The sequence below is a fragment of the Mirounga angustirostris genome, unplaced genomic scaffold, assembly GCF_029215605.1.
Source record: "Mirounga angustirostris isolate CCGP_5_RB_7025 unplaced genomic scaffold, mMirAng1.0.hap1 SCAF_3, whole genome shotgun sequence".
NCBI lineage: Eukaryota > Metazoa > Chordata > Mammalia > Carnivora > Phocidae > Mirounga > Mirounga angustirostris.
In genome coordinates, this window is record NW_026991711.1 from 31,276,383 (window position 1) to 31,304,183 (window position 27,801).

The following is a 27,801-nucleotide window of genomic DNA, read 5'->3' on the forward strand; positions in this document are numbered from 1 at the left end:
ACTCTTCCACCTTTCCTCTGCCTTCCACCTATCCTTTAAGACGCAGCTGAAGCCCTCCCTTCTTCAAAACACACATCAAATTCACACACATAGCTCTGTCTAAATTACCACTTCTTTTAAGATTGAGCCATCACCATCGCTCATTGCTCATTGACCTCCTCACAAATCTCTCCGCCTCCATTCTTACCCGCTCCTTAATATATTATCCACAGAGGAGTCAAGATGATCTTCTAAGATTGTAAGTCAAATCAGGTCACTCTCCTGCTTAAAACCTTCCATGGCTTACCATCACACTTGCAATAAATCCAAATGCCTTTTTCTGTTCTGTTCAGTCCAGCTCATGACAAGTCGATGCTCCACAACTGCTTGTTAAGGAAATATGTCAAAATATGTGATATATCATATATTTATACTATGCAGATGGAAACTGTACCTGTACCCAAGACAAAATCTCCCATGAAATTTAAAAGAGAGTAAGAAAGTTATCGCTAGTCCTCAGACAAGGTAAGTCGTTCACAAGAAAGAAAGGGGAGAAAAGAATGACAGCTTTAATGTGCAACAGAAATAAAACACAGATTAAGTCAAAGTTTAATTCACATAAAGTTTAATCAGTCAAGTTAATGAAAATATCAAAATTTTTGAGTTAGTGTATGGCAGGAGAAATTTAATTTTTGTTGCAGATAACACAGTATTGGGTGTTTCCATCACTGACCAGCTATGCTGCAGATAGAGCAATGGCGTTGAATCTCAATTCCTCAGGGTCACGTTCCATAAACTTCTTGCAAACTTCTATGGCATCCTATGGGGAAAAAATGTGTAGTTTTTCACTTTATAAACATGTGTTTTCCTTTCAAATGATAAATAAGTGTTTCACATTTTCCTAATTCATACTAATCTTACATCAGACTTCTTTTTCCAAATGCAAAATAATTTAAAGCACACACCAGAAGAGTGAATGGTTGGTAGCCTAATTTGCTTAGTACAAAACTGTAAGATATAGTAAGTGTTCTTTCTTAAAGTACTTTAAAGAAACCTTTAACTTGAAAATTACTATTTCTTAGCCACATAATTTGTTCATAAATCTAAAAGTCTCTAAAATCAGGATCAAGATACAAACGATGGTATCTTGGATTCAGTGAAATATGAGATAAGATGTGCAAATCTTCAATACTATTACCTTTTTCAAATTTGATACTTGTTCACACAAAGAGCTCTGAAAATCTCTTCATTTGCTGTAGATTTTTAACACTAACTCAGAATTTTCTTTTTGGATTTTCTCAAGAGTGTAAGGATCCAAATTCAGAGAAAATGTTATTTAAGAGTTCTTTAGAGATATTTTAAAGATAACAAGAACATTAGTAACACTTAAAGTAGGCCAACAAGTTTTGTTGTTACCTCTAATAAAGTTTCATCGCTAGTTTCCCCATGGTTAATTGGAAACGGTTTCCGTCCATCTGTGGAAAGTGAACAAAGAGCTGTAACATTTAGCTGCTTATAATGTACTTCCAACTTCCATTTTCCTCTTCCCACAGTGAGGCGGAAGTTCAAAGATATTGAAAATAAAATATCCTAAAACAAATATTTTAAATGTGCTACCTATCAGTATTTTTTACATTATATGTTATTAGAACCTTGCTTCCATGTTTGAAAGCCTAAATTATCTTCATAAACAGAATTTATAAGAAATAAACATTGGCTTTAATTTCCTTAAAAAATGAAAAATTCCTAAGTCAGTTTTTAAAAAGCTACAACCCTAGTTTCTACCCTCAGGAATATGAAACATTTATTTCAAATCAGAAGGTTCCTAAGACTGACATGCTTATACCAATGAAAGGGAGCCACCACAAGATTTATATATTACTTCTACTAATTGTGTAGCAGCAAGGCAGTAAGTGGTCTATACCAACAATCTAAATAATCTAGGGTTATTTCACTGACCACCAATGTTAATTAAACACAATTATAAACATCTTGAATAAACTACTACTTTATGAATGCTATGAAAAAAGGAAAAAGTCCAGTATTATATAAACTCATCCTAACCCAAGTTAACTGATACTCTATATCCAAATCTAAATCTCTTATGTCTTTTAAGTGGCACTTCATGGGGCACCTGGGTGGTTCAGTAGGTTAAGTGTCAATCCCAGGTCCTGCGATTGAGCCCTGCATTGGGGTCCCTGATCAGTGGGGAGTCTGCTTCTCCCTCTCCCCAACCTGCTCGTGTTCTCTCTCTTGCTCTCTCTCTAATAAATTCTTTTAAAAGAAAAAATGTGGCACTTCAAGTTCAATCCATAAAACACAATCCTGGGCGCCTGGGTGGCTCAGTTGGTTAAGCGACTGCCTTTGGCTCAGGTCATGATCCCAGGGTCCTGGGATCGAGTCCCACATTGGGCTCTCGGCTCAGCGGGGAGCCTGCTTCTCCCTCTGACCCTCTCCCCTCTCATGCTGTTTCTCTCTCGCTCGCTCTCAAATAAATAAATAAAATCTTTAAAAAAAAAACAACAAAAACAAAACACAATCCCTTCTATAATTCCATGGCTTCCAAATGTAGTAAAAATGTCTGAATCCATATACATACACAGTGATAGAGCTGGGCTGGTAGATACCACAGTGAAAGAAAAATATGAGGGAAGATTAACCAAACAAACCAAAAGGCAAAATGAGACAATTATTAAAACTGGAGAAATAAAAATGTATTTATTTTTATTTATTTATTTGAGAGAGTGAGAACAAGAGAGATCACAGAGGGAAAGGAAGAGGGATAAGCAGACTTGCTGCTGAGTGGGGAGCCCGATGCGGGGCTCAATCCCAGGGCCCTGAGATCATGACCTGAATCAGACGTTCAACCAACTGAGCCACCCAGGCACCCCAAGTTTTTTAAAAAGTACATTAATTATGGCTCAGCTGAGAATAAATATCTCCGTGGTCATAGTAATATAACTACAACAGAACCGGGAGAAAGGAAATAATCTATTTCATGATTGGGAGGGTGGGTGAGGAACAAGAGTGACACAGGAAAGCTAAATTCTGATCTTCCTTGTGGGAAGTGAAGAAATAATACTGAGGCTACTTCCACCTCCAGCCAGGTTGGAATAACTGGTACTGGATGAGGCCTTCCACTGGAAACAACGAAAAAGCTGGAGGAAATAGCTGAAACAGTTGTTCTTAAACATCAGGAAATAGGTAGCTTTTATGTGAGCTCAACAGTGATAGCTTTCTGCCAGTTCATGAATTGGAAACCCACGCAGAGCACAACAGTCTTAATGAGGAGACTGAGGAGAAAGAGCGGGGTTCAGGAATTTGCACAATATCAGAAAGAAGGTGGGTCCCCACTTTGCAGAGTTGTTGCTCTGTATGGGCCTGGCCAGGCAAGGATCAGTTGGGGGCAAGTCAGGGGGAGGTGCAGGGAGCATTGTGTTTGGGTCTGAGTTTTAGGCTGGGGTGGCTAAGAGCTTGTTTATATACAAGAGGAATGGATAAGTCAAGAAATACATGAGGGGTAATGGAGAACACGAGAATAAACTATATACTATTAGATTTAGAAGTGTTAATGGAAGGGCGCCTGGGTGGCTCAGTTGGTTGGGCGACTGCCTTCAGCTCAGGTCATGATCCTGGAGTCCCGGGATCAAGTCCCGTGTTGGGCTCCCTGCTCAGCAGGGAGTCTGCTTCTCCCTCTGACCCTCCTCCCTCTCATGCTGTCTCTCATTGTCTCTCTCGCAAATAAATCTTAAAAAAAACAAAAAAAAAGAAGTGTTAATGGAAATGAATGCTTTTTAAAAAAAATTTATTGTTATGTTAATCACCATACATTACAGCATTAGTTTTTGATGTAGTGTTCCATGATTCATTGTTTGTGTATAACACCCAGTGCTCCATGCAATACGTGCCCTCTTTAATACCCATCACCAGGCTAACCCATCCTCCCACCCCCTCCCCTCTAGAATGCTTTTAAATATATAAACAGATATAATTGTGGGTGTGTCTATACTCATATTCACATATATGTATGTGAGTGTATTTTCTAATACATACAAACATTTCCTACCTTTGTCCTCTGAAAGGGCCTAGAAGCAATGATATCTTAGTAGCAATGAGCATACCTACCACCCAGATATTGGTTCTAAATATCATTTTCCACTAAAAGGAACCAGGGCTCTATGGAGAAGCAACTGAATAACAGGGCCAGGGCACATAAAATCAAAGATGAGTCTAGTCTTATTCTACCTGACAGTGAGAAAGTGCTTGAAGAATGAGAGAAACATATCAAAAAGACAAAAGGGCCAGCTTGAGGGGGTTCCCTTCAAGGCCAATTTGGGGAAAATTTAAGCATCAAAATAAATTATGATAATCAACTGTATGTAACCTTTTGAGTGAAATATGAATCCATGAGTCCATTCTGACATTAATGAATGAATAAGGGAAAAAGGAAATGGTGGAGGAATTTTTTTTTTTAAAGCACCATTTGGCAACCATCATAGTGATAATCAATTAAAAATCATTAATGGATGCTAAATCTGATAAAGGCTTAATGAGAAACTACATTTACATAAGCTCAAAGTATCTCCTGATAAAATATTTATTCATTACTTACTAATTAATAACTATAACATATTAACAAGTTTAACAAACTTGTTAACTTTATAATGGAGAAATGCAGATACCACCTAGACCAAATGATAAAGGTCATCATCACCAGTGATGGGACAAATCAACATCATGAGTCTCCTGAAATGATGTGCTGAGAACATAGCACCACTTCTGTGGTGTATGTGCCAAAAATGGATAAATCATGAGGAAATATCAGACAACCCAAATTGAAAAATAATCTCAAAGTAACTGCTCTGTACACTTAAAAATAAATGTCAAAGACATGAGAGAAAAGAAAAGATTGAGGAACCATTCCAGATTAAAGGAGACAAATGTGACAACTAAATACAACACACAATCCTGGATTGGATTCCAAACCTATAGAGGACATTGTAAAAATCAGAATAATTTGAATAGAGTCTGTGAATTCAATTGTAATATGGATCGATGTTAATTCCCTGATTTTGACAGTCATACTACAGTTATGTAAGACAGTATCCACCTGTTTTGAAGAAATACATACAGAAATATTAAAGAATAATGGGGCATTGTGTCTGCAACTTATTTTCAAATGGTTCAAACATATTAACTGAATCTGGGGAATCTGAGTAAAGGGTTTATGGGAACTCTGTATACAATTTCTATAATTTTTATAAAAATTTAAAATTATTTCAAAATAAAAATTTTTTAATGTTTCAGAGTATTCCTGTTACTCCAGGTAGACAATAAATTGTTAGTTATTAGTTTTCTAATCTGATGATTCAATCAGTTCTGAATTCACTTCCAAACCCATTGTTCTAATTTATCCATAAAGGGTAATTTTATCTATTTAAAAATATGTTACTTCTCCCCTCCTACATATGCCATTAATGACATGAAGTCCTAAGGAAAAGGAAGAGGTGACAACCAAAAGATGAATAACTCAGTTCCTTTTATCAGTTAACCTTACAATTTAGTATGGAATAAATATATTAAAGATAACCACTATCCTTTGTGGAATAATTGTCCTGTAGTAATTAACTTGCACATGTCTACAATCATATAGCCTTATTTTTAAACAAATAAGGTCACTTCAAAATGATTTTTTTTTTTTCTTAAAAACCTATGCTGTTCTCTTAATCACTGTTTTCTTTGTGTGTGTGTGTGTGTGTGTTCCTTCAAAATTTATTTACCTCTCATCATGACTGAGTTTAGAGGTAATGGACAGAGGTGAATGTACTTTAAAGGCCAAAGCTCTCAGATAAGTAGAGAGCATGTTTCAAGAATCTGGGAATACTGCAGGGCAAGAGAAATATATGATCAAGCCCCTGAAGATTACTATTTCATTACATAGGTGATTCTATATTGCCAAATCACAAATAACTATACATAATATATGTTCTCTGTATTAGCAAGTATTGTGTGTGTGTGTTTTAATAACTGCTAGCATTTTCTATCACAAATATTTTTTTATTATGTTATGTTAATCACCATACATTATATATAATCACTGTTTTCTATTCACTAACTCAATAGTTCTTGCTCAATATTCCTTTAGTATTTATTAGGAATCCGGGGTGCCTGGGTGGCTTAGTCGTTAGGCATCTGCCTTTGGCTCGGGTCATGATCCCAGGGTCCTGGTATCCAGCCCTGCATCCGGCTCCCTGCTCAGCGGGAAGCCTGCTTCTCCCTCTCCCCCTGCTTGTGTTCCCTCTCTCACTGTGTCTCTGTCAAATAAATAAAATCTTTAAAAAAAAAAGAACGCTGAAGTGATCTATAGTAGTTTCCTATGATTTTTACTTCTCTGCTTTGCTTGAAATACAAAGGTGGTATGCACACTTCTTTGAATTATAACTTGCTTAAACAATCAAAAAAATTATTTTTTTCTAGTAAAAAATCTTAAATGGAAAACTTTCATTATGCCTACTCAATGTTAAAGGGCAATTAATATTAAACACAATAAATGCCAACAGTCCTGTTAATATAGAGACTTTCCCATTTATCATTTACCTCCCCAGAGTAAATTTAAATAGTTCTTACCTAATTCATAGAGATGCCCATCTACATGAACTAATGCAATAAAATGAAGATCTACTTTTTCATCTATACTTGGTGCCTGAAATAGGAGGGAAAAATACATATTATGCATGTTAGTAGTCAAATCAATCAAGTACATGTAAACACATACAAATATGAAATGGCATGAGAGAACATTTATCCAATATAATTCAAGGTTTATTAATCTTTGATATGGTAGACAAAGAATGAACATGACCACATTTATGACAATGTCCTCACCCATTAACCAGGAAAACATCAGCTAAAAGCCTATCTTTCTTAATCTCAACTGATCTAAACACCTTTAATATCGTTGAACCTTGGAAGCCCTGGTGCCTAGCGTAACACCTGGTACCTAGTAGATACATAATGCATACTTGCTGAATGAAATGAATGCATGAACTCATTTGTCTAATTTTTGGTATTTGAAATAAGAAAGGTTAAAAAAATTTATAACATAAACAGTTAAAGAAACTCTTTTCAAGCTGAATTTTAAGACACCAAGAAAGTGAATTCTTTCCTTAATGATTTGAACTTGATAATCTTTTTTGAACAATGTAATATGTCTTAGAATAAAATAAGTCTCATTATTCATTATAGATTCAAAAAGTTTAAAAATGAATAAATGCAGGAAACCAGCCCAAAAGAGTAAAAGGGGGGGGAAGATAAATGCAAATTAAAGTGCAATTAACTGTAACCTATGATTTTTTGGGCTGCTTTCTTAGTGAACTACTTGAAATTAAAATTAAATTACACCTAGTTTTTTTTGTTGTTTTTTTTTTTTAGTTTACCAAATTCTATCTGCATTAAACAATATCTGCTACATTTCTTAGAAATGTAAGTAAGTTACCCAAAATCAATACATGATTAAATGGCACTGTCTATGACACACAATAAGCTGCACAGTTAACACTAATGTACATTAGCTATATCTCAAATCTTAAATGGTTTGAAATAAAACACAATCACTATTAAACGCAAGTGCAAATTTTAGAGGCAAACATTTTGAAGAGGCATAAGTCAAATCACATTTCATATTAACATCCTATAACATAATAGTGTCTGAAATGTACAGTTTATACTTTTTTCACCTTCAGATAATTTTATAATTTTAAGTAGTTTTTTTTAAAGTAGTTTTAAGAAGTTTTCAGAAGGAAAAAATTGAAAGCGACAGAATAAACATTACTATTTTGGATTTACTGAATGTTTCTAAAACATGTACAGATAGAGTGACTCATCTAATCTCACATTATTCTTCAGAGATTATTTCCCTCCAATTATGAATGGGAGAATCTCAACATAACATTAATGTGACAAACTAGCTCTCCTTAACTTCAATTTAGAATGAAAGAATTCCACTGTTGGTAGGAAACAAAATGATCTACTTCTGCTGCTCCAGTAGTAGACTCCTCCCCCGTGCAGCCCCATCTGCAGTGGCCCCTAGGAGAACGGGGGACTGGCACTAGGTTCGGAGGCAGTCCGTTCTGTCTTTGGACAGTTTTGCTGCAGTTATCCTTCATACCGAGACTAATATATGTCTCCCGGTATTTTCCATTATCTTAGAAAAAGCCTAATCCCTCTTGAACAGGATACTTCTTCAAATATTTAAAGATAGTGATAATGAATTTCCTTACTTTCCTGGTCAGAGAATCAAAAAATATTAGTGATCACTCAAATCCAATATCGTTTTACTAATGACCAGAAGAGAATCCAATTTTTCAAGGCTAAACCTAGGCAATTCTACAAATTATAAATTCAGTTCTATAACAAAAAAATACTAGAAATGATATTTTACCCAACTAGAAAAGAGTTTTGTTTTACTCATTTTAAGACAATTCTCCAACAGGATATCAAGTATTTTAATTTTTTTGAGCTATTGCATTTTAAAAAATTATAAATGATTTTAACACCGTCTCTTCTTAAGAAGAATACATCTTATAGCTTCTATTTTTCATATTTTGTCAGTAAATACAACCATGCTAGAGGATAAAGGAGTACAAGTGAGGGTCAGAGACCTGAATATATACCCGATCCCTGTGTACACTGGGTTTCTTATCTGTTTTAAAATTTAAATGAAATGCATGAAAATATTTTGTAAATTGTTAAGTGCTATAAAAGCATTATGTAACGTCACAATATTAATACTACATTATCACAAATAAAAGAAATCAGTAATGTTAGTGACTCATAATGGTGAGTCATTATACCTTTTATCCAAAAGTGCATACTAAAAATATAAAACTCAAAAGAGGGCATGAAAAGCCTTCAAACTTTATTATAAAAGGTAAGTAAAGCTAAAAACTTCTAAGCCTTCCACAAAACCTTGGTACCTACTGGGAGCCTTGCCGTTTGATCAACTTCATTAGTCTGAGAGTGTGAAATTTGCAGTTATCTAACTGCTTAAAAATTGTTCCACTAAAAACAAGAACAATACATAAAAGGCAAAGTCTTCAATTTCAAAACATGACCAAGAAGGCAGAAACCAGAAGCTATAGACTGGATCATGTTGACTACATTTATTTTTATGTATTATTTTTTATGAAGTTCCCTAATTTACAATACAACACTTATTATTATCTCAAACAGTTAAAAATAATGTAACAAATCAATGAGAGAAATTAATTAAATACTAAATATAAATTTCAAATTGTTGAAAATGACAGTTTAAATTTAATTTCTACTAATATGGCACTTAATATATGCCAGGCACTGGCACTGTTTTAAGTACCTTAAATGTACTGACCAATTAATTGTTACATAAACTCTATGAGATAGGTAATATACTCATTTATTCTCAAGAAAACTGTTCAACAGTTAGTAAGTGATGGAATCTGGTTTCAAACTCAGGTGGGGTAGTTTTAGAATCCATGCTATGCTACGAAAATACTTATGAAGCTATAAAGCAACAAAATTAATATGGAGAGCAAAGATCAAAATTATGTAAAATCATATAAAACTGGAAACACCAATTTTATGGTATGTTCACTTTTATTTAGAATATTTTAAAAGTACAAAGGAATCAGTCATATTTAGAGTCAATTGTGCCCAAGTTAGTATTTACAAAATTAGGGTTTTACTCTGATCATATAATTCACCTTATGTCTCCTACTATGCCAAACAGTGTATGGCACAGTAGGGAAGCAACAGATACTAAATCGATAAATGAATAAAAATGGCAAATGCATGTTGTGATCCAATGGGGAAAATGAAATAGACAGCAGTTTATTGATTGATATTCAGCATAAATGAAAGGCTATTTTGATGACCATACTGACATTTGGTGGAAACAGATATTTAAGGAAACATGTCAAGACTCTACTTCACAGTTTGAGTCTAGCTCTGGAAGAGTAAATAAGGGGAAAGAAAGAATGTTTGACACCAACTTTTAATTTTTTTATCATTAAATATATAAGGAATCAGACTTCCTCTGGCTTCAAAAGTTATGATGATTTCCAGAAGCATCAAGTTTCTTATAAATGGATAGCATACACCAAATCTTTCAAATATAGCATTTCTAAGTAGGCTCTGCCAAACCACAGTCATTGCTATTAACAGTCTAAAATATCAGAAAGAAAAGAGCTGGAGTTGCCTAACCCTACAGTTTATTTCAATCATGAGAATTATTAGAATTCCATCATCAGTCTCAACATTTAAGATAATTAGCAAGATTATAAGAACAAATGTACTTTTTTAATAGTTTGTTAATATTATCAACCTAAGAAGGAGAAATCATAAAATTTATGGGAAGCAATTCATAAGGAGAAAATCTTCACCTCCTACTTGGAAAAAGATCTTTAGAAACTGAATAGGCAGGGAAGATTGGATCAAGATTAAACCAAGTACCTGAGACACCTCAGGGAATAAAATAGCTTAGATGAAACACCCTACACCATGAAGGATTAGGTTAAGGAAAGAGTAAGTAAAGTGACCCCAGAGTATGACAAGAGACTACAGTCATGTTCAGAAACATGAAAAAAATAAAGAGATGGCAAAGAACTCAGAAGGTACACAGCATTGGCTGACCTGGGTCAACTAAATGAAATCAGAGAGATGAAGGTTAAGAGAATACATATTTACTTTAACAACAGACAGGAACTTAAACATTATCATGAATGTCGATCAGTACTCATCAAAAGGCAGGCATCCTTATGCTAGCGGGATATGGAGTGGGAAGATGAATGTTCACCAAGGCACTGGTGAAAGTCAAGCTAGACTGCAAAGCATAAAGGTATGCTTGCAATCTTATTGGGGGAGAAAAAGCTAATGGTTGAGTGAACCAAGAGAAAAGCACTTTGAAGACTGAAGAAGTGTAAGGGAAAAAATGGACTATCCTTGTCACTGGAAGAAGAGATGGAAGATTGACTACACTTACAACAGAATGGAGACCCATAGATGGTAGGCGTAAGAAGGGTCGCCAGCGACGAAGACGGAGAGATGGACTGGTAGCCTTTGCAGGGCCTACATGGTTACGTTTGACCCAGGGCAGGGATGCATGGTGACACAATGATGAGGCCTTCGTTCTGCAGTGGCTAGAATGAGGCTGTGATGAGGATGACGAGGAGGACTACATAATTAAAAAAGAGAACACTTTACTTAGACCACGTTACTGGGCGATCATTTATTCTTAAAAGCAACGTATGGTCATACTTGTATTTATGTGGTCTAGTACTTTTAATCAACCATAATCTAGAAAAGGATCATATGTGAATGTTGGTTAAAACTGGATAAAGTGGAAATATATAACTAAGGTATAAGGTTATATGCCATAGCTTCTGTAAGTACACATCTAAAATATTTACCTATTCTCATTTGTGTAGCACAGACTCGTGGAATTATTTAAAAGCCACTAAAATGGAATTATCACATCAAATCATTTAACAGGAACACACACACACAGAACACACAACATGTAACACATACAAAACACAAAGAATAATGTGTAGAAAAAAACAAGATGGTGATAGGCACTGTGAAAAGAATTCTTTAGTGAGAATAAGCTGTAAGTGGGGGGGTGGGACTTTAAAATATAAAGAGGAGTAAAGCAAAATCCTCCAAAGCTGATGACCTGCATAAAGTATCCTCTTACTTAGGCTGACAAGTTAAATGGAAACTATCATAGCCTATTAGCCATCTTTTACTAATCAATAGTGTTTTGTTAAAATACGTACCACTTATTTTGTCCTGGGCACTCTTTTAAAAAGCACTTTACATTATCAATTCATTTAATTAACTCTCAGTAACCCATGAGATAGGCACCATATTCCCATTTTACAAATGAGGAATCAGAACACATAGAGGTTAATTAGTACAACCGAGCCCATTGTACTAGCAAGTGGCAGGGATGGGAGTCAGATACAGGAAATCTGGTTCTAGAATCCATTGTGTAGAATCACCTTGATGTATAGCCTAATTTTCCAAGAGAAACATTTTATAACTAATTTAATAGACCAGATTCTAATGAGAGGTACAATCCTCTTAAAATTAGTATTTTGAGAATCATGGTTTCAAACATAATTACACCACAAAGGTTGGATATGGCCCAACAGTTTTCCACAAAATGCACATGCTTACAATAAGTCACTTATTAATGGTAACCCAAATGATAATTTTATGATTGCTACCTCCAAAAAATATTACCAGTACATGAAATAAAAATTTAAGGCAGTATGAAAAAATTATAAGTGTTTATAACCATAGTGAGAAGCAGCAATAAGAATAGTGTTATGAGTCCTTGGGAAGCGATAGCAATCACTAACCATGACCTATTATCTTTAGGAAAATGAAGGGTTTCTCCCTGAATGATTTCTAGGAAAATCTAGAAAATTTCTGAAAATTCTGTGATCCTACTTAGTACTTTCAATCTATGTAAACAGTACACTAACCTAAAATAAAAGCTATCACTGTGGTGAGGGTTTAAAAAACATGTTTGTGAACATTTTAGTGGCTCTTAATAAGAACCAGTCAATCAGAAATGCATAAATAAATCCTCTTGGCTCTATACAGGAATAAACTGTCTGCTCTCACAGACATGGTCTAATCAGAAGTTTGTCATATTCAATCTGATTACATTAAAATAGCAGAAAGAAAGGGAAGGAGAGAATGGGGAAAAGAAGAAAAATGGATGAAGAGGGAAAAGAAATGGAGTAAAGAAAGAAAGGGAAAGAGAGATGACTAATGATCAGTGGAACAAAACAACAATCTTCTAAGCATCTGGGAGGGAGAGATTACTAAGCTAGAAGTAGAATGTGTAAGATTTGGGGAGGTGAAATTGGAAAGGGATTCCTGGCAAAGAATTCAGTGTGAGAAAAAGAACAGAAAACAGGGACAAGGAAGACATGTTCACAGAACCAGACCATCGGGTCTGGGATTTGATTTTACCCTTTCAATCAAAAGAGCTGGCCTGTTACTTTTCCAGGGATGCTGGAAGAAGACTTGAGACTCCTGGGTCAGAGAAAAAGGGCTTGACTTCCAGCACAGCCAGGAGCATAATCGTCTATAGGTTTGCATTGCGCTCACAGGAGGGCGACACAGAAGGCCTAGATGGATGGCTGCACAGGAGGTGAGCTGCATTCCAGGAGAGGAACATTGAGTTTGGGGAAACGTGTTTTATAACAAGAAGCAAGCAAACGTACTCTTCCTATAAGCAGACCTTACCTAATCCCTCACAGTTGCTTACTGGGAGAAAAGCAGTTTCCCTTCAAGTGTAATGGCCCTCTTCTTTTGGCATTTTTGAAAAACCTTTTAAGAACTTAAAAACAAAAAACAAACACACAAAAACCCTCAAGCTTATAAAGTTACAAAAACAAAAATAGCACAGGAAACACTGAAATCTTTGCCCATGACATCCTACCCACCCCCCCCCATTCGTTTTGTCCTCTGCATTTACACTCTCTCTCTATGTAATTTTTTTCCTGAACCATTTGGGGGTTTAGGGTAAGTTACATATATCATGGTCCTTTACCCCTAATACTTCAGTATTTCTATAAGAGAATTCTCTTACATAACAGCAGTGTAGTTATCACCTTCATAATTTTACACTGCTTTAATATCTTGTCTAGTGTGTCCATATTTTAATTTGTTAGTTGATCTATTCATTTCTTTTAGAGCATTTTCCCTTGTGACCTAATCTAGGAACAGGTACAATGAATTTACTTGCCATGTCTTTTTAGTATTCTTTAACCTGGAATATTTCCAATAGTCTTTCCTTGTCTTTTGACATTAACATTTCAAATACAGTCTCCATCCCCCATTTTTAAATAAACAATTTTCTATATAAAAAATCATGCTATGGAGTGTTATATGCAAACAATGAATCATGGAACACTACATCAAAAACTAATGATGGAATGTATGGTGACTAACAAAATAAAATTTAAAAAAAATTTTTTTAAAATCATGCTATGAATACAGTTTTATTTCTTCCTTTCTAACCCATATGCCCTTTCTTTCTTCTTCTTGCCTTACTGCCAGGATCTTTAGTACAATAATGAATTTCATTGATTTCTGCTTTTATCTTTATTATTTCTTCCTTCTGTTTGATTTGGGTTTAATTTGCTCTTCTTTTACTATCTTAAAATGTTAGATCACTGACTTGAAGCCTCTTTTCTTTTCTACTATAAGCACTTAATACTATGGATTTCTCTTGAATCCTTGCCTTTTCTACTGTAAGCATTTAGTGCTATAGATTTTTCTGTAACTCCTGATTTTTTCTCTTCTATAAGCATTTAATGTTAGAGATTTCTAATTCCTGCTTTAGCTGAAACCTGTATATTTCGATTTTTTAAAATTTTTATTCAATTTAAAATGTTTTCTAATTTCCTTTGTGACTTCCTCTTTGATCCATGAACTATTTAAAAGTATAGTGTTTCACTTCTAAATATTTGGGAATTTTCCAGATATTTTTTGTTACTGATTTCTAATTTAATTCCATTAGTCCAGAAAACATTCTTTGTATGATTTCAACTTTTAAGAAAATTGTTAATTTCTTGATCCAGGATATGGTGTATCCTGGTGAACATTCCATGTGTATTTGAAAAGAATGTCAATTAAGCTGTTTTGGGATGGAATATTCATAAATGTTAATAGGGCCAAGTTGTTTAACAATGTTGTGAAGGTCTTCTATGTTAAGGTCTTACTAATTTTCTGGGTCTACTTGTTCTACTGATTACTGAGAAGAGTGTTGAAATATCCAACTCTATTTGTGGGTTTGTCTATTTCTCCCTTCTGTTTTCTCAGTGTTTGCCTCATATATTTAGAGGCTCTATTTTCAGCTACATACACAAACTGTATGGTATGTCTTATTGGTGAATTGATCTCCTTATCCTTAGAATGTCCTTATCACTGTTAAATATTCCTGGTTCTGAAGTCTACTTCATCTAATTTCAATATAATTATTCCAGCTTTCTTTTGATTGGTGTTTGCATTGTATATCTTTTCCCATTATTTTAATTTTAATCTTTCCATGTCTTTATATTTATAACTTTTTTTTTTTTTAAGATTTTATTTATTTATTTGACAGAGAGAGAGAGAGCGAGAGCAGGAACACAAGCAGGGGGAGTGGGAGAGGGAGAAGCAGGCTTCCCACGGAGCAGGGAGCCCGATGCGGGACTCGATCCCAGGACTCTGGGATCATGACCTGAGCCGAAGGCAGACGCTTAACGACTGAGCCACCCAGGCGCCCCATCCATGTCTTTATATTTAAAGTGACTCTCTTGTAGACACAGATAATTGAGTTTTGCTTTTTTACTAATGTTATAATCTTTCTTTCAATTTGTGGGTTTACATTCAGACCATTTATATTTTATTAATTTCATGTAATCATTGATATGGTTGACTTAAAACCTATCATCTTGTCAGCTCTCTACTTTCTCCATCTGTTGTTTGTTCCTTCTTTGCCTTTTTTTGGATTATTTCTATGATTCCATTTTATATGTACTATTGTCTTATTGTTTATATTTCTATCTTTTTCAGTAATTGTCCTTGGGTTTAAATATGTATCTTTAGTCATGGTGTACCTTCAAATAATATTACACCACATCACATGTCATCTAAAAGCCTTATGGTAGTATTCCAAATTCTTTCTCCCATCCTTTGTGCTAATGCCATATATTTTAATCTATGCTATAAATTTATAATGCATAGCTACCATTTTTATTTAGACAATTATCTTCTAAAGCAATTTTTTTAAATCACAAAATTTATTTTATATTTACCTTCCCTTGTTCCATTTCCAGCACTCCCCAAGTCTTTGTGTAGTTCCAAATTGTAGTGAAGGTAAGTTGCTAATGAATTCTGTTTTTGTTTGTTTCAATGTGTCCTTTAGTTTTGAATAGTTTGTTTCAATGTATCCTTTAGTTTTGAAAGATATTTTTGTTTCATTTAATTTTTTCAACACTTTAAAAATATCATTCCATGGTGTTCTGGCTTGCATACTTTCTGATGAGAAGCCTGCTGTAATTCTTATCTTTGTTCCTTTGTATCTGACTTGTCTTTTTCTTCTGGCTGCCTTGAACATTTTCTACTTACCTTTCATTTATAGCAGTTTGAATATTATGCATTTCAGTGTATATGTGTGTTTGATTTTCAGAGGGTGGGGATATTTATCCTACCTAGTGTTCTTTGAGATTCTTGAAGCTGTGGTTTGAGGTCTTTAATTATTCTTTGAAATTGAAAAACAGCCATTAGATCTTGAAATATTTTTTCTGTCCCACGTCTCCATCTCACCCCCACCTCTCCTTTCCTTCTAGGATTCTCCTTTCATGTATCCGATCATTTGAAATTGCCCTACAACTCTTAGATGCCCCGAGTACCCCCCACCACCAGCAGTATATTTTTGTGGTTCTGTATGAGTAATTTCTAGTGATCTGTATTCATATTTACTGATTCTCCCCTCAATTTTGTCTAGTCTACTGGTTGGTGAAGCCATTAAAGGCATTCTTCATCTCTGATACCATATTTTTCATTACTAGCATTTCCATTTGATTCTTATAGTTTCCAACTCTCTGCTGATACTCCCTTTTTGTTAGTACATGTCCACTTTGTTCACATGAGTCTTTAACATATTAATTATAGTCACTTCAAACTATATCTGACAGGTCCAATATCTGGATCATATCTGACTCTGATTCTGTTGACTGCTTTGTCTAATAACAGTGTATTGTTATTTTTCTTCTTTCTTCTTTGTCTTGTAATTTTTGGTTAAAAGCTATACATCTTGTGTAAGAGCAGACTGGGGTAAATACTATTTATGCCTTGGAATGGGCATACCTCTTCTGCTAGACATTTAATGTGTGGAATTGAATCAATCTGGTCAGGAGTTGAGCTGTTTGTGTTTTACTGTGCTATGGTTAACCTTAGCACCCTATCAGCTTAAAATTCATCTAGCATTACTTTGTGCTTAGGGTAGCAGCTGGGTTGCTGGATGCTTTCTTTTTCAATGTTCTTGTTCCACCCAAAGCTTTAGGCTTTTTCTCAGAGAGTGTGCTCAGAGGTCTCTCTCCTTGTTCTTGACTCACTCTCACACTTTTGACACTTGTTTATTGGTGCTTGCTGGTCTTTAATGGTGGGAAGGTGGAGATATTCTTTATTGTTCTGGTTTAGCCATTGCTTCTACCATTATAGTTAGGCTGTTTATCCCGGTATCAAGGATCAGGCTTTCCTCCTCCAGCAATTTCTCTCATAGTTTTCTGCTCCTTCCCCAAAAAGGTGGTTTTATCTATTCCCTTCCCCAAAGAAAGTGTTTTGTCCTAGCATCTTTAGGTTTTGTTCTGTAGGGGAGAAGAACCAAGGCTTAGAGCCTTAACCAAAGTAGAAACTGCTCCCTTCCTCAGGTTTGTACCTTAGGGCTCTCTCTAGTCCTGTCCCTAGCCTATCTTATAAGTACCAGTGAGGTCTGTGGAGTGAATGAGAGCTTCCCTTTTGGGGCCCCTTACAGCAATTTTATAGTTTCATATTAGCCTATACTTGGCCTTTAGCAATTTGTTAAAATTTTTTAGCATTTTGGTTTTTTTTTTTACAAAAAGGGATCATACTCTTCATGCTGCTATTTTCACTATCCATATATTTTGGGCATCTAACCACCCAATAAGTATGTATCTATATCATTTTTCAAGGCAAGTTATTTCTTAAATAGATGTACCATAAATATATATATTATTGTATATTTAGGTTGTTTCTACTTTCCTACATTTATAAACTATGCTGTAAATATGTTCACACAAGTATCTTTATATGTTCACCAGTGAATAATAGTAATAGCTAATATTGTGTGATTACTATTATGTAACAGATGTTCTAAACTATAGATGCCATAGATCCTCACAGTAACCCTATAAGGTAAAAATTATGATCATTTCTTTTTAAAGATGAAGATACAATTTTTGCCCAAACTCTTATCAGGTTATCTATAGGTGATTTTAGCCCTTTTTACTCATTATGTCTTCCAATGTAAGCTTATATAAGAGGAAAAAATGAAAAAAGTACACTCTGCTGAATGAGTTCCACCCTTTAAGTTTGTGTGTGTGTGTGTGTGTTTGTATCTGGCTATGTTTTTATATTGTAGAACATAAAAAATGGGATGGTACATTACTATATTATGGCTGTTTTACTTTAACCACCTTATAAAGGTCTTAGGCAGGAAAGCTGTTACCCACTATTTTATAGCCCAAGTGTCAGCTTACTATTATTTTTAATAAATAAATGAACATGTTAAGATGTTAAACATTAGAAGTAATAATTCTAAATGTTTAGTCTAGTCATTTTTATGTCTACCTAATGCTAAATGAACACAATATAATTGGAAAAGATCAAATTTTTACAGTTTATTCTTGAGTCTTTCAGAAGAGGCATAATAAAGAGTTCACATCCTCAGTTTTTCAGTTCTGGTAGAGGAATCCAAAATTGCTAAAAATTACGTATTTCATTAAATTATTAAAAAATCAACATTTGCCAGAACTTTAACATTGAACCTGCACCCCCTCTGTTGTGTGAGTAATGCAACAGTATAATGTGACTACATATAGAACATTTCACATGTAATATAAATCTATCTCTTTATTACATGATGTTTGGGAACACCTAGAATAGACTTTTCAGAACCTAGCCATTTTAAAAACAGAGTAAATGTTTTGCTCTTTACCAAGAACTCTTAGGAATTTAATAAATTATTATTGCATGAAAGAATTAGGTATAAACATTCATTTTAAGAGATTTTTAAGCATTCTCAGTCTGACTTAAATCCTCTCAAGAGTTAAAAATAAAATACCAAAAAATAAAATAAAATAAAATACAGACACAGAGTGAGTTTATCATGACAATGCTGGGGTTTTTAATATTCAGAAGCACAAAGACTTAGTTGACTTGCCCAAAGCATTCAACTAATGACTGTCAAAGCCAGAGGCAGAACACATGACTCCTAGCCCTAAATTCAGTGTTTTCATTACATACAAAGCCACTCACCCATCAACTGTCAACTAATTTAACTGATTCATAGAGGGAAATCTATTATTATCTTTATCTGTATTCTCCAAACACAACTTAAGAGTTTGTTTTCCAAAACTTACAACTAGTTCAGAAAAAAACAACAAAAAAAACCCCCAAAAACAAAATACCTGGGTCCTACAAGGCCAAATTACTTTTCCTTCACAGGTAATGTGCATGTCACTTTGTATATGAGAAAATGAGTCAACTACTCCTTAAACTGTTTAATAACAATAAAAAAAATTAGAAATACCATGAAGGCTAAAAAGAAATGATCTAAACCTTTAATAAAAAGGTGGAGTGTGTCCCTTTAAAAAGGAAAATTACCTTCGTCCAATTAATGTACATGTCTCTGTGTGTAGGAAAAATGAAGATTACTCTTTAAACTGTTTAACATTAACCAAAGAATTAGAAATACTATAAAGGCTAAAAAGAAATGATACAGACATTTTTTAAAAGGGGCAGAGTGTCTGCCTAAAAGAACTTGTCTATTAAGAAATAAAGTGTTTGGTAGGTTAAGTGCTCAAATCTGAATTATTCTAAAATGCTAAAATAAACTAAGTAGATTTTGGCTTACACCCAAAACATCTCATTTTAATGGGCATCCTGTTATTAAGAAAAATATCATTATAACCACGTAATTTTCTGAACATGAAGGGATCATTAACTGGTAGATACTTAAAATAATTACTGTTTTCTGAAATATACACAATATGATAATCAAAAGACTGTGGTTGGTTTATGAGTAAGATTTTATGTTTAATATAAGGAAAAATCTACTAAGAGCTAACTTAGATACAGGGGTAACAAAGAATAAAGCATTCAGCACAACTCTGAATGGACATTTATAATGCATTACATATTTCACTAATTTATTAGCTGTAGAAAAAAGTCAGTCAGAGAAAGACAATTATCATATGGTTTCACTCATAGGTGGAATTTAAGAAACAAAACAGAGGAGCAGAGGGGAAGGGAGGGAAAAGTAAAACAAGAAGAAATCAGAGAGGGAGACAAACCATAAGAGACTCTTAATCATAGGAAACAAACTGAGGGTTGCTGGAGGGGAGGCGGGTAGGGGAATGGGGTCACTTGGTGGTGCACATTAAGGAGGGCACATGATGTAATGAGCACTGGGTGTTATATAAGACTGATGGATCACTAAATTCTACCTCTGAAACAAATAACACACTATATGTTAATTAATTGAATTTAAATTAAAAAATTATTAGCTGTGTTTAACTTTGCTTTTAGGACAAAAACAAAACTTTTAAATTAAAAATCCTCCCTTTCTTCTTTTTTGTGTTAGCAATTTTGATTTATGTTCATATTCTGTTGCCTTCAGAGCATGGTCACTTACTAGCTATGTGACCTTGAACAAGTTACTTCTCAGTTTTCCCACCTATAAAATGGGGTAACATAGATAGATCTTAAGGAATTTAGAAGATTAGTACAGTGTAACTATACTAATCATTAAAATAAGATGGCAAACATACTTTCAAAAGCGGTGAAAATTAAGAAGATGACAATATTTGGAAGCTACGAAGCACCTTAATTTCTATTTGTATTCACCCATAAATGACACCAAGGAGTTACAAAGAAAACTTCCTCAATTGACACTGTGGCACCCAAAATCATGCCTAATGTTTCCAAGCATCCCCAGTCACTTCACAGTGAGAATTTTTTGGCTTCAGAACCTATATTATTTGTGCATCTCTAATCGAGAACAATGTGCGCTTTTTTCACAGTATCTCCTCTTCACAGGGTAGAAATGGGAATAAAATACTGAAAAAAAAAATGAAATTCTACTTCTAAAAATAATTTTAGCTTCTCATTATATGATCATTAAAAATCATGGTTCCTTTTATTGACTTGTTAATAAAATATGTACTTGATCACAATCAAATTTAAGTTATTCCTGAACGTATATGTCCTTTCAGATGTTAGAAATATCACTGAGTCTAAAATGTGGCACACGGACAGAAAAAGAATTAGGAACTTCTCTAGGGCTGCCAAATGCTATGAAAAGAAGTAAAATATAAATGTGTGTGCATACATGTATGAGCACGTGTGTGCACATGCATGAGAACATGTACACATATATAAAACATGAAAAGTTTTTAACTTGAAAAGTTTAAAATCAAAATTATAAATTAATTCTAAACGGATTTCTGTAGATTTTTTAGTAACTATCTATACAATACATTGGATTACACTAAATGTAAGGTCCAAATTTAAAATAGGAAAGTAAAACCAGATTCATGCAAAAGATGCAAACTTTCCTATAGAGTATCCATATTTAGTTGGCAAAGAAGTCAAAGTAAAACACGGGCTACATATCAAAATACACAAAATACCACCACATAGTCCATGGAAAATCTACGTGATGGCAAATTTATTCATTTTGCTCACCTAATAAATCAAAATGCCCACATTCAAGAATGTCTTAAAAGACTTTTTGTCTCCTGGTTTTAACAACTGTGTTTTCTCACCTCAATTTATAATTCTCCAGGTCAGAAATCTCTATTAATATAATGACTTATATCTGTACATGTTACATTAAATTCAACCTTACCACTGTGTTAAGCTGGCCAAACTAATTCCCAGAAATTCTTTTTTTTTTTTTTTTGCAATGTGAGAATAGGTTCTCATTTATTACAAATGAAAAAATCCTAGCATTATCCTCTGTTTTGGAAAGCTGTGGTTTAAAACAAAACAAACAGAAAAACCTCACCATCCCCAAACCTAACCTTGACTCTATGTTTATTGCTGAAGACATTTTTACATAGAGGGTTACAGCTAGTCAGATCTGAAAGAGTATACTCATGAGTTCAGTCTAAGAATTTTCCTTTAAAATAAGTAATAGCTTAATATCTCTATTTCCAAAATGCTCAGATTGTCAAAAAATAATAAATACGTAAAATGATGAACAAAGAAAAGAATATTTTGATCCATTTTAGGACAAAGCACTTGTTAACCTAAGAAGGGGGGGAGAAAAAGTATAAACAGGATAGAGTAGTAATTACATTTCTTATCCTTCAACAACTAATTTAATCTATAAATCATTTTTTTAGTGAGAGTAAAGAACTGATTACATGCTTGGAGACATGGTGTTAGTGTCTGAATATTACTCAGCCATCAAAAAGAATGAAATCTTGCCATGTGCAACGATGTGGATGGAACTAGAGGGTATCATGCTAAGTGAAATAAGTCAGTCAGAGAAAGACAAATACCATATGATTTCATTCATATGTGGAATTTAAGAAACAAAACAGACGAACATAGGAGAAGGGAAGGAAAAATAAAATAAGATAAAAACAGAGAGGGAGGCAAACCATAAGAGACTCTTAACTACAGGAAACAAACTGAGGGTTGCTGGAGGGGAGGTGGGTGGGAGGATGGGTTAACAGGGTGATGGGCATTAAGTTTCTGCCTAAATGGATTAGCTTCTTTAAAAGACGGGAAAGAAAAAAAAAATCCTTAAAAAAGAAATAAATGTGAACATCTTAATTTACCCTAATTCTAACATAATCAAAATCACCAAAACTACTGCAGCATAAAATGAAGTCATGAAAACTACTACATCGAATGAAAATGAAACCTGACACTGTTTTTCTCCGCTGACAGTCTGCACTGATTGGGCCAAAAAGCAGATAAACACACACACACATTTTAGCTTTAACTGTGTATACATATATGAACACATACTTGAAATCACAATTTATTCATTGCTTACCTAACAGTCAAATAAACTTCCTCTTATAGGACAACACTAACCAAAATATATTATCACATATTTCATCATAAAGAATTTACAATTTAATTTCATGATTTAAATTCATTCTGTAAACTTGTAGTAAAGATCTTTGAACTGTCATTAGCAACCAAACTTATTACTTCCCTCTATCACACATGACAAAATTTAAAAATAGAATTCAACACTGGCAAGGGTTAGTTTTGGGGCTATTTCCACTGAAGTGAGAGATCCTTAAAGACACAAACTATCCTATTCATCTTTGTACATACAGCTCCTAGCACAGTGCCTGGTATTATAGGTGCTCAAACAGGTTATGTGGTTGATCAAATGAAAGAAAGACAATTTTATATTCTACAACAAGAATCTTAAAAATGTTCATCCCTTTGTCTCAGTAATTCTACCTCTAAGAAACTATCTTAAAGAAAGAACCTAGAATGAATACTTGGATAATGAAAGATATTTAATGAAGTTATAGTTTTAACTTGAAAAACTGAAAACAATACAAACATCAAAAGTTTAAAAAAAAACCTGGAAATTATGGTTCATTCACATGATAGTACACAGCCACAAAGAATTCTTTATGAAGAGGTCGTGATGAGATAAGAAAATGTTCATGATAAAATATAAAGAAAAAAATCCCACAAAATTCTTTGATCTTAACTATTTTATTAATTTTTTTAAAGATTTTATTTATTTATTTATTCAATAGAGAGTACACCACAAGCAGGGGGAACAGCAGAGGGAGCTGCAGAGGGAAAGGGGTAAGCTGACTCCCCACTGGGCAGGCTCCATCCCAGGACCCTGGGATCATGACCTGAGCTGAAGGCAGATGCTTAACCGACTGAGCCACCCAGCTGCCCCTTAACTGTTTTAAAGATAAATTTAAAAGGGGGGGGGTACCTGGGAGGCATATGACTCTTGGTTTCAGATCAGGTTATGATCTCATGGGTCATGAGATGGAGCCCTGGGATGGGCTTTGCACTCAGTGTGGAATCTACTTGGGATTCTTTCCTTCCATTCTCCTTCCATCTCTGCCCCTACCCTGACTTTTGCGCACGTGCTCTAATAAATAAATCTTTAAAAAAAAAAAAAACTATAAATTTTAAAGGGGCGCCTGGGTGGCTCCATCAGTTAAGCATCCGACTCTTAATTTCAGCTCAGGTCATGATCTCAGGGTTGTGAGATCAAACCACAAGTCAGGCTCTATGCTGGGCATGAAGCCTGCTTAAGATTCTCTCTCTCCCTCTCCCTCTGACCATCCCCGCTGCCTCTCTTAAAAAAAAAAAAAAAAAAGATACATTTTAAAGAAAAGACTGGAAGTAAATATATATAAATCAAAAAGCATTTTTTGCTACACTTTCCATATTGGCATGTTTATTTAAAACCATAAATAAAACAGTAGTGCCAGGGGGCCCCTGGGTGGTTCAGTCGTTAAGTGTCTGCCTTCGGCTCAGGTCACTATCCCAGGGTCATGGGATTGAGCCCCGCATCTCGGGCTCCCTGCTCCCTGCTCGGCTGGAAGCCTGCTTCTCCCTCTCCCACTTCCCCTGCTTGTGTTCCTTCTCTAGCTGCATCTCTCTCTGTCAAATAAAATCTTTAAAAAAAAAATAGTGCCAATTTCTATTACTTTTCATTATTATTATAAACTTGAATGGAGAGTTCTGAGCAGTAAAATAAATTTACTCTTTTGTAAAAAGTTAAATAAACAATAAATTATCAGAAGATCTCTACTTTTATCTGGACTGGCTCCTAGACTAATATGGACAAATGACAAACTTTAGAAATTGCTTTTTAGGTAAGCATCAGTGAAATAAAAGTACAGTTTAAAGGCAAGTTAAATACCTTTTTGGATTTTTTTTCTTTTCTTCACATTGGACTTGCAGATTGCTTCCATTATTGTATCACTGATACTTGTTCACAATTTTAAAAACACATAATTTAAGTTCCTCATATCTCATTGTTCTTTTATCTTAAGTGAAAAATGAAAGCAATAATTTTCAGTATAGGTTAATGAAACATAAGTGAGGTGGGGCTAAATTTCTGATTAGCCAGAGTCAGCCTGAGTTCATGGTGGGATGGTGGGATGGCAAAAACCATACAGGTAAACAGACAACTGGTCTGTAGTAGCATATTAAGGCCAATCTTCTGAAGACACTATTGTATCTGGGTGGTTTGACTTACTGATTTCTCATTTAGTCTACAAATCTCTACATGCACTAAGGCTCCTGCCTGCCTACTCCCATGAACATGTTCTGACAGAGCACCAACGATGTCAATGACAACTACCATTGCAATTACACTGTTATTACTGGCTCTTTTTCCTCTAACCACTTCCTTTAATACCAACATGCCTGGGGATTTACTGTGTCCACCACTATTCTCCCTCTATAGAATTCTCAAGGTTCTAACTACTACCCAAATACAAAAGATTTCAGATATCTCCCCAAAGCTTTAGGCTCCATATCCAACTTCTACACAGATAACCCATAAACTCACCTTAAACTCAATATGCTGAAAACAAAACACAACATTTTGGTGGTTCCCCACTGCCTATAAAATCCAAGCCCCCTCCTTGATCTGGCTTCACCTTATTACTTCTTCCTCTGCCTCTTCCTCACCTTATTAGAGCCTCATCCTCTGCCATCCATATTCATTTTTTCTGAATGCCTAATAAAATTAACCATCTAATATTTATTGAAGGTCCATTACATGCCCAGCACTATTCTAAGCACTTTATATGATTCACTCATCAATCTTCACAGCAATCCCATGAGGTAGATGCTACTACTTTTACACCTCCATTTACACTGAGGAAAGTATCCTGCCTAAGCTACAAAGTAGTGGAGTCAGCATACAAACCTATATCCTGTGCTCCTTACCTTTATATATGTAATTTCTCATAAATGCCTACACATGCCAAGCACTGTCCTGGATATTCAAGGTGAATGGGACAAACAAGGCCCATGACCTCATGGGGCTTATAGTCTAGTAAGTAAACAGAAAAACAAACAAACAAAAAACCTTATTATAAATCATTTACAAGTTCCAGGAAGAAAATAAATAGGATTTTATGACAGAAAATTCACAGAGGTGGATATACTTAACAGTGATAAAAGAAAAGCCTCTTTGAAAAAATGACTTTTAAGGAGTGACCTCATGGATAAGAAGGTGCCAACTATACAAATAGGAGGGATATATCCAGAAGAGTAGAGTACTGAGTCAATAGACAGCATAAAGATGGTGTTACAGATTGAACTGTGTTCCCCCAAAATGCTTATATTGAAGCGCTGACCCCCAATGTAACTGTATTTGGAGTTAGGGTCTTCAAGGGCGTAATTAAGGTTAATAAGGTGGGACTCCAATTGGATAAGACTGGTGTCCTTATAAGAAGAGGCGAGATCAATCAACCGATAGATCAATTGATCAATCCCCCCCTCTCTCTCTCCCCCTCTCTCCACATACACACAGAGGAAAGGCCAGGTGAGAAAGTACCCATCTTCAAGCCAGGGAGAGAGGCTCACCAGAAACCAACCCTGATGGCACCATGATATTGAATTCCAGCCTCCAGAACTGTGAGAAAATAAATTTCTTTTTTTTTTTTTTTAAAGATTTTATTTATTTATTTGAGACAGAGAGAATGAGAGAGAGAGAGCACATGAGAGGGGGGAGGGTCAGAGGGAGAAGCAGGCTCCCTGCCGAGCAGGGAGCCCGATGCGGGACTCGATCCCGGGACTCCAGGATCATGACCTGAGCCGAAGGCAGTCGCTTAACCAACTGAGCCACCCAGGCGCCCGAGAAAATAAATTTCTGTTGCTTACGCTATCCAGTCTGTGATATTTTGTTATGGCAACCAAGCAAACAAATACAAATCAGACTTAGTTGTTTTTCAGGAACTGACAAAAACCAGTGTGCTAGAATATAGAGACAATGGAGATAATAATATGTCAAAAACTCTTAAGCCCATAGATGGCAGATGAACCTGAAATAAGATGATCACAAAAATAGTACCTGTGCAAAAGTTTTAAGCTGGTTCATACTGGATTTGAAAATGTATGCTGTGGGTTTTTGTTCTCTCAGTGACTGGGAGTCACTAAAATAGTGACTAAAATACAGTAATTTATATTCCACCGTGGAATGCACAAAATGGCCCCATAGAACAAAGAACTGAACCCTTCCCAAAATGTTAATAGTGCCCTATTGAAGAAAAATGGCTAATGGGTATGTCTTGTTTACATAGAGGACTATGGAAAAAACAAGGATGGGGTTGTTGTTGTTGCTGTTTAGTTCTTACATCACTAAGGATAGCTCTGAGGGAATTATGGTGAAATAATAAATATGTGTGGTGCTCATGTGTAAGGAATGGTGTCGGATATTTTGGAGCATGTCCAAATGAACCAGATACCAATCCTAGGCCTAAGAGCCACAGTAAGGTAGATATGATGCCCCATTTCATCAAATCTAAGGTACCAGTCATTATGTGTCACATTTTATGCACAACTAAGCAAGTTAATTACGACATTAACTGTAAAAATACATCCTAATTTCAGGGCTGTTTAAATGTAGAGAAAAAAAGTGAAAAAATATACATCTTAAACAAATGAAAAAGAATATGAAAATAGCTAAATGCAAATAGAAGTCATATAAAAGAGTCTATAGAAGGCATGTATTGTTTCATGCAGAAGGTAGTATTTAAGCCAAATCTTGAAGAATAGGTAGAAGTAGGAAGAGCAGAGCTTGATGAAGGAATATTTTTAGCAAGAGTAAATTGCAAGAGGTAAAGCATAGCAACAATAAAGTGAGGTATGGCAAGAGAAAACTATTTAAAGAGAAAACACTATTGAAAAGTTAGAAGGACAAGGGCTAGGAAAACCTTGAATACAGCTAGGCTAAAGAGGCTGAAATTTATTGTATATCCTTGGGGAATGGTTCTCAAACACTTCGTTTTT

The 27,801-nt window shown here is 34.8% G+C and overlaps 1 protein-coding gene across 1 annotated transcript in view; it reads right to left on the reverse strand.

The window, feature by feature from the left end:
* Nucleotides 1-587: 587 nt before the first annotated feature.
* UCHL3 (ubiquitin C-terminal hydrolase L3) overlaps nt 588-27,801 on the reverse strand; it is a 43,564-nt gene continuing 16,350 nt past the window's right edge. Inside the window, exons 7-9 of the mRNA XM_045869573.3 lie at nt 6,607-6,682; nt 1,396-1,454; nt 588-799 (exon numbers count right to left, since the gene is read on the reverse strand). Coding sequence (XP_045725529.1) covers nt 716-799; nt 1,396-1,454; nt 6,607-6,682 — 219 coding nt within the window. The 3' untranslated portion in view covers nt 588-715. The remainder of the gene's footprint in view (nt 800-1,395; nt 1,455-6,606; nt 6,683-27,801) is intronic.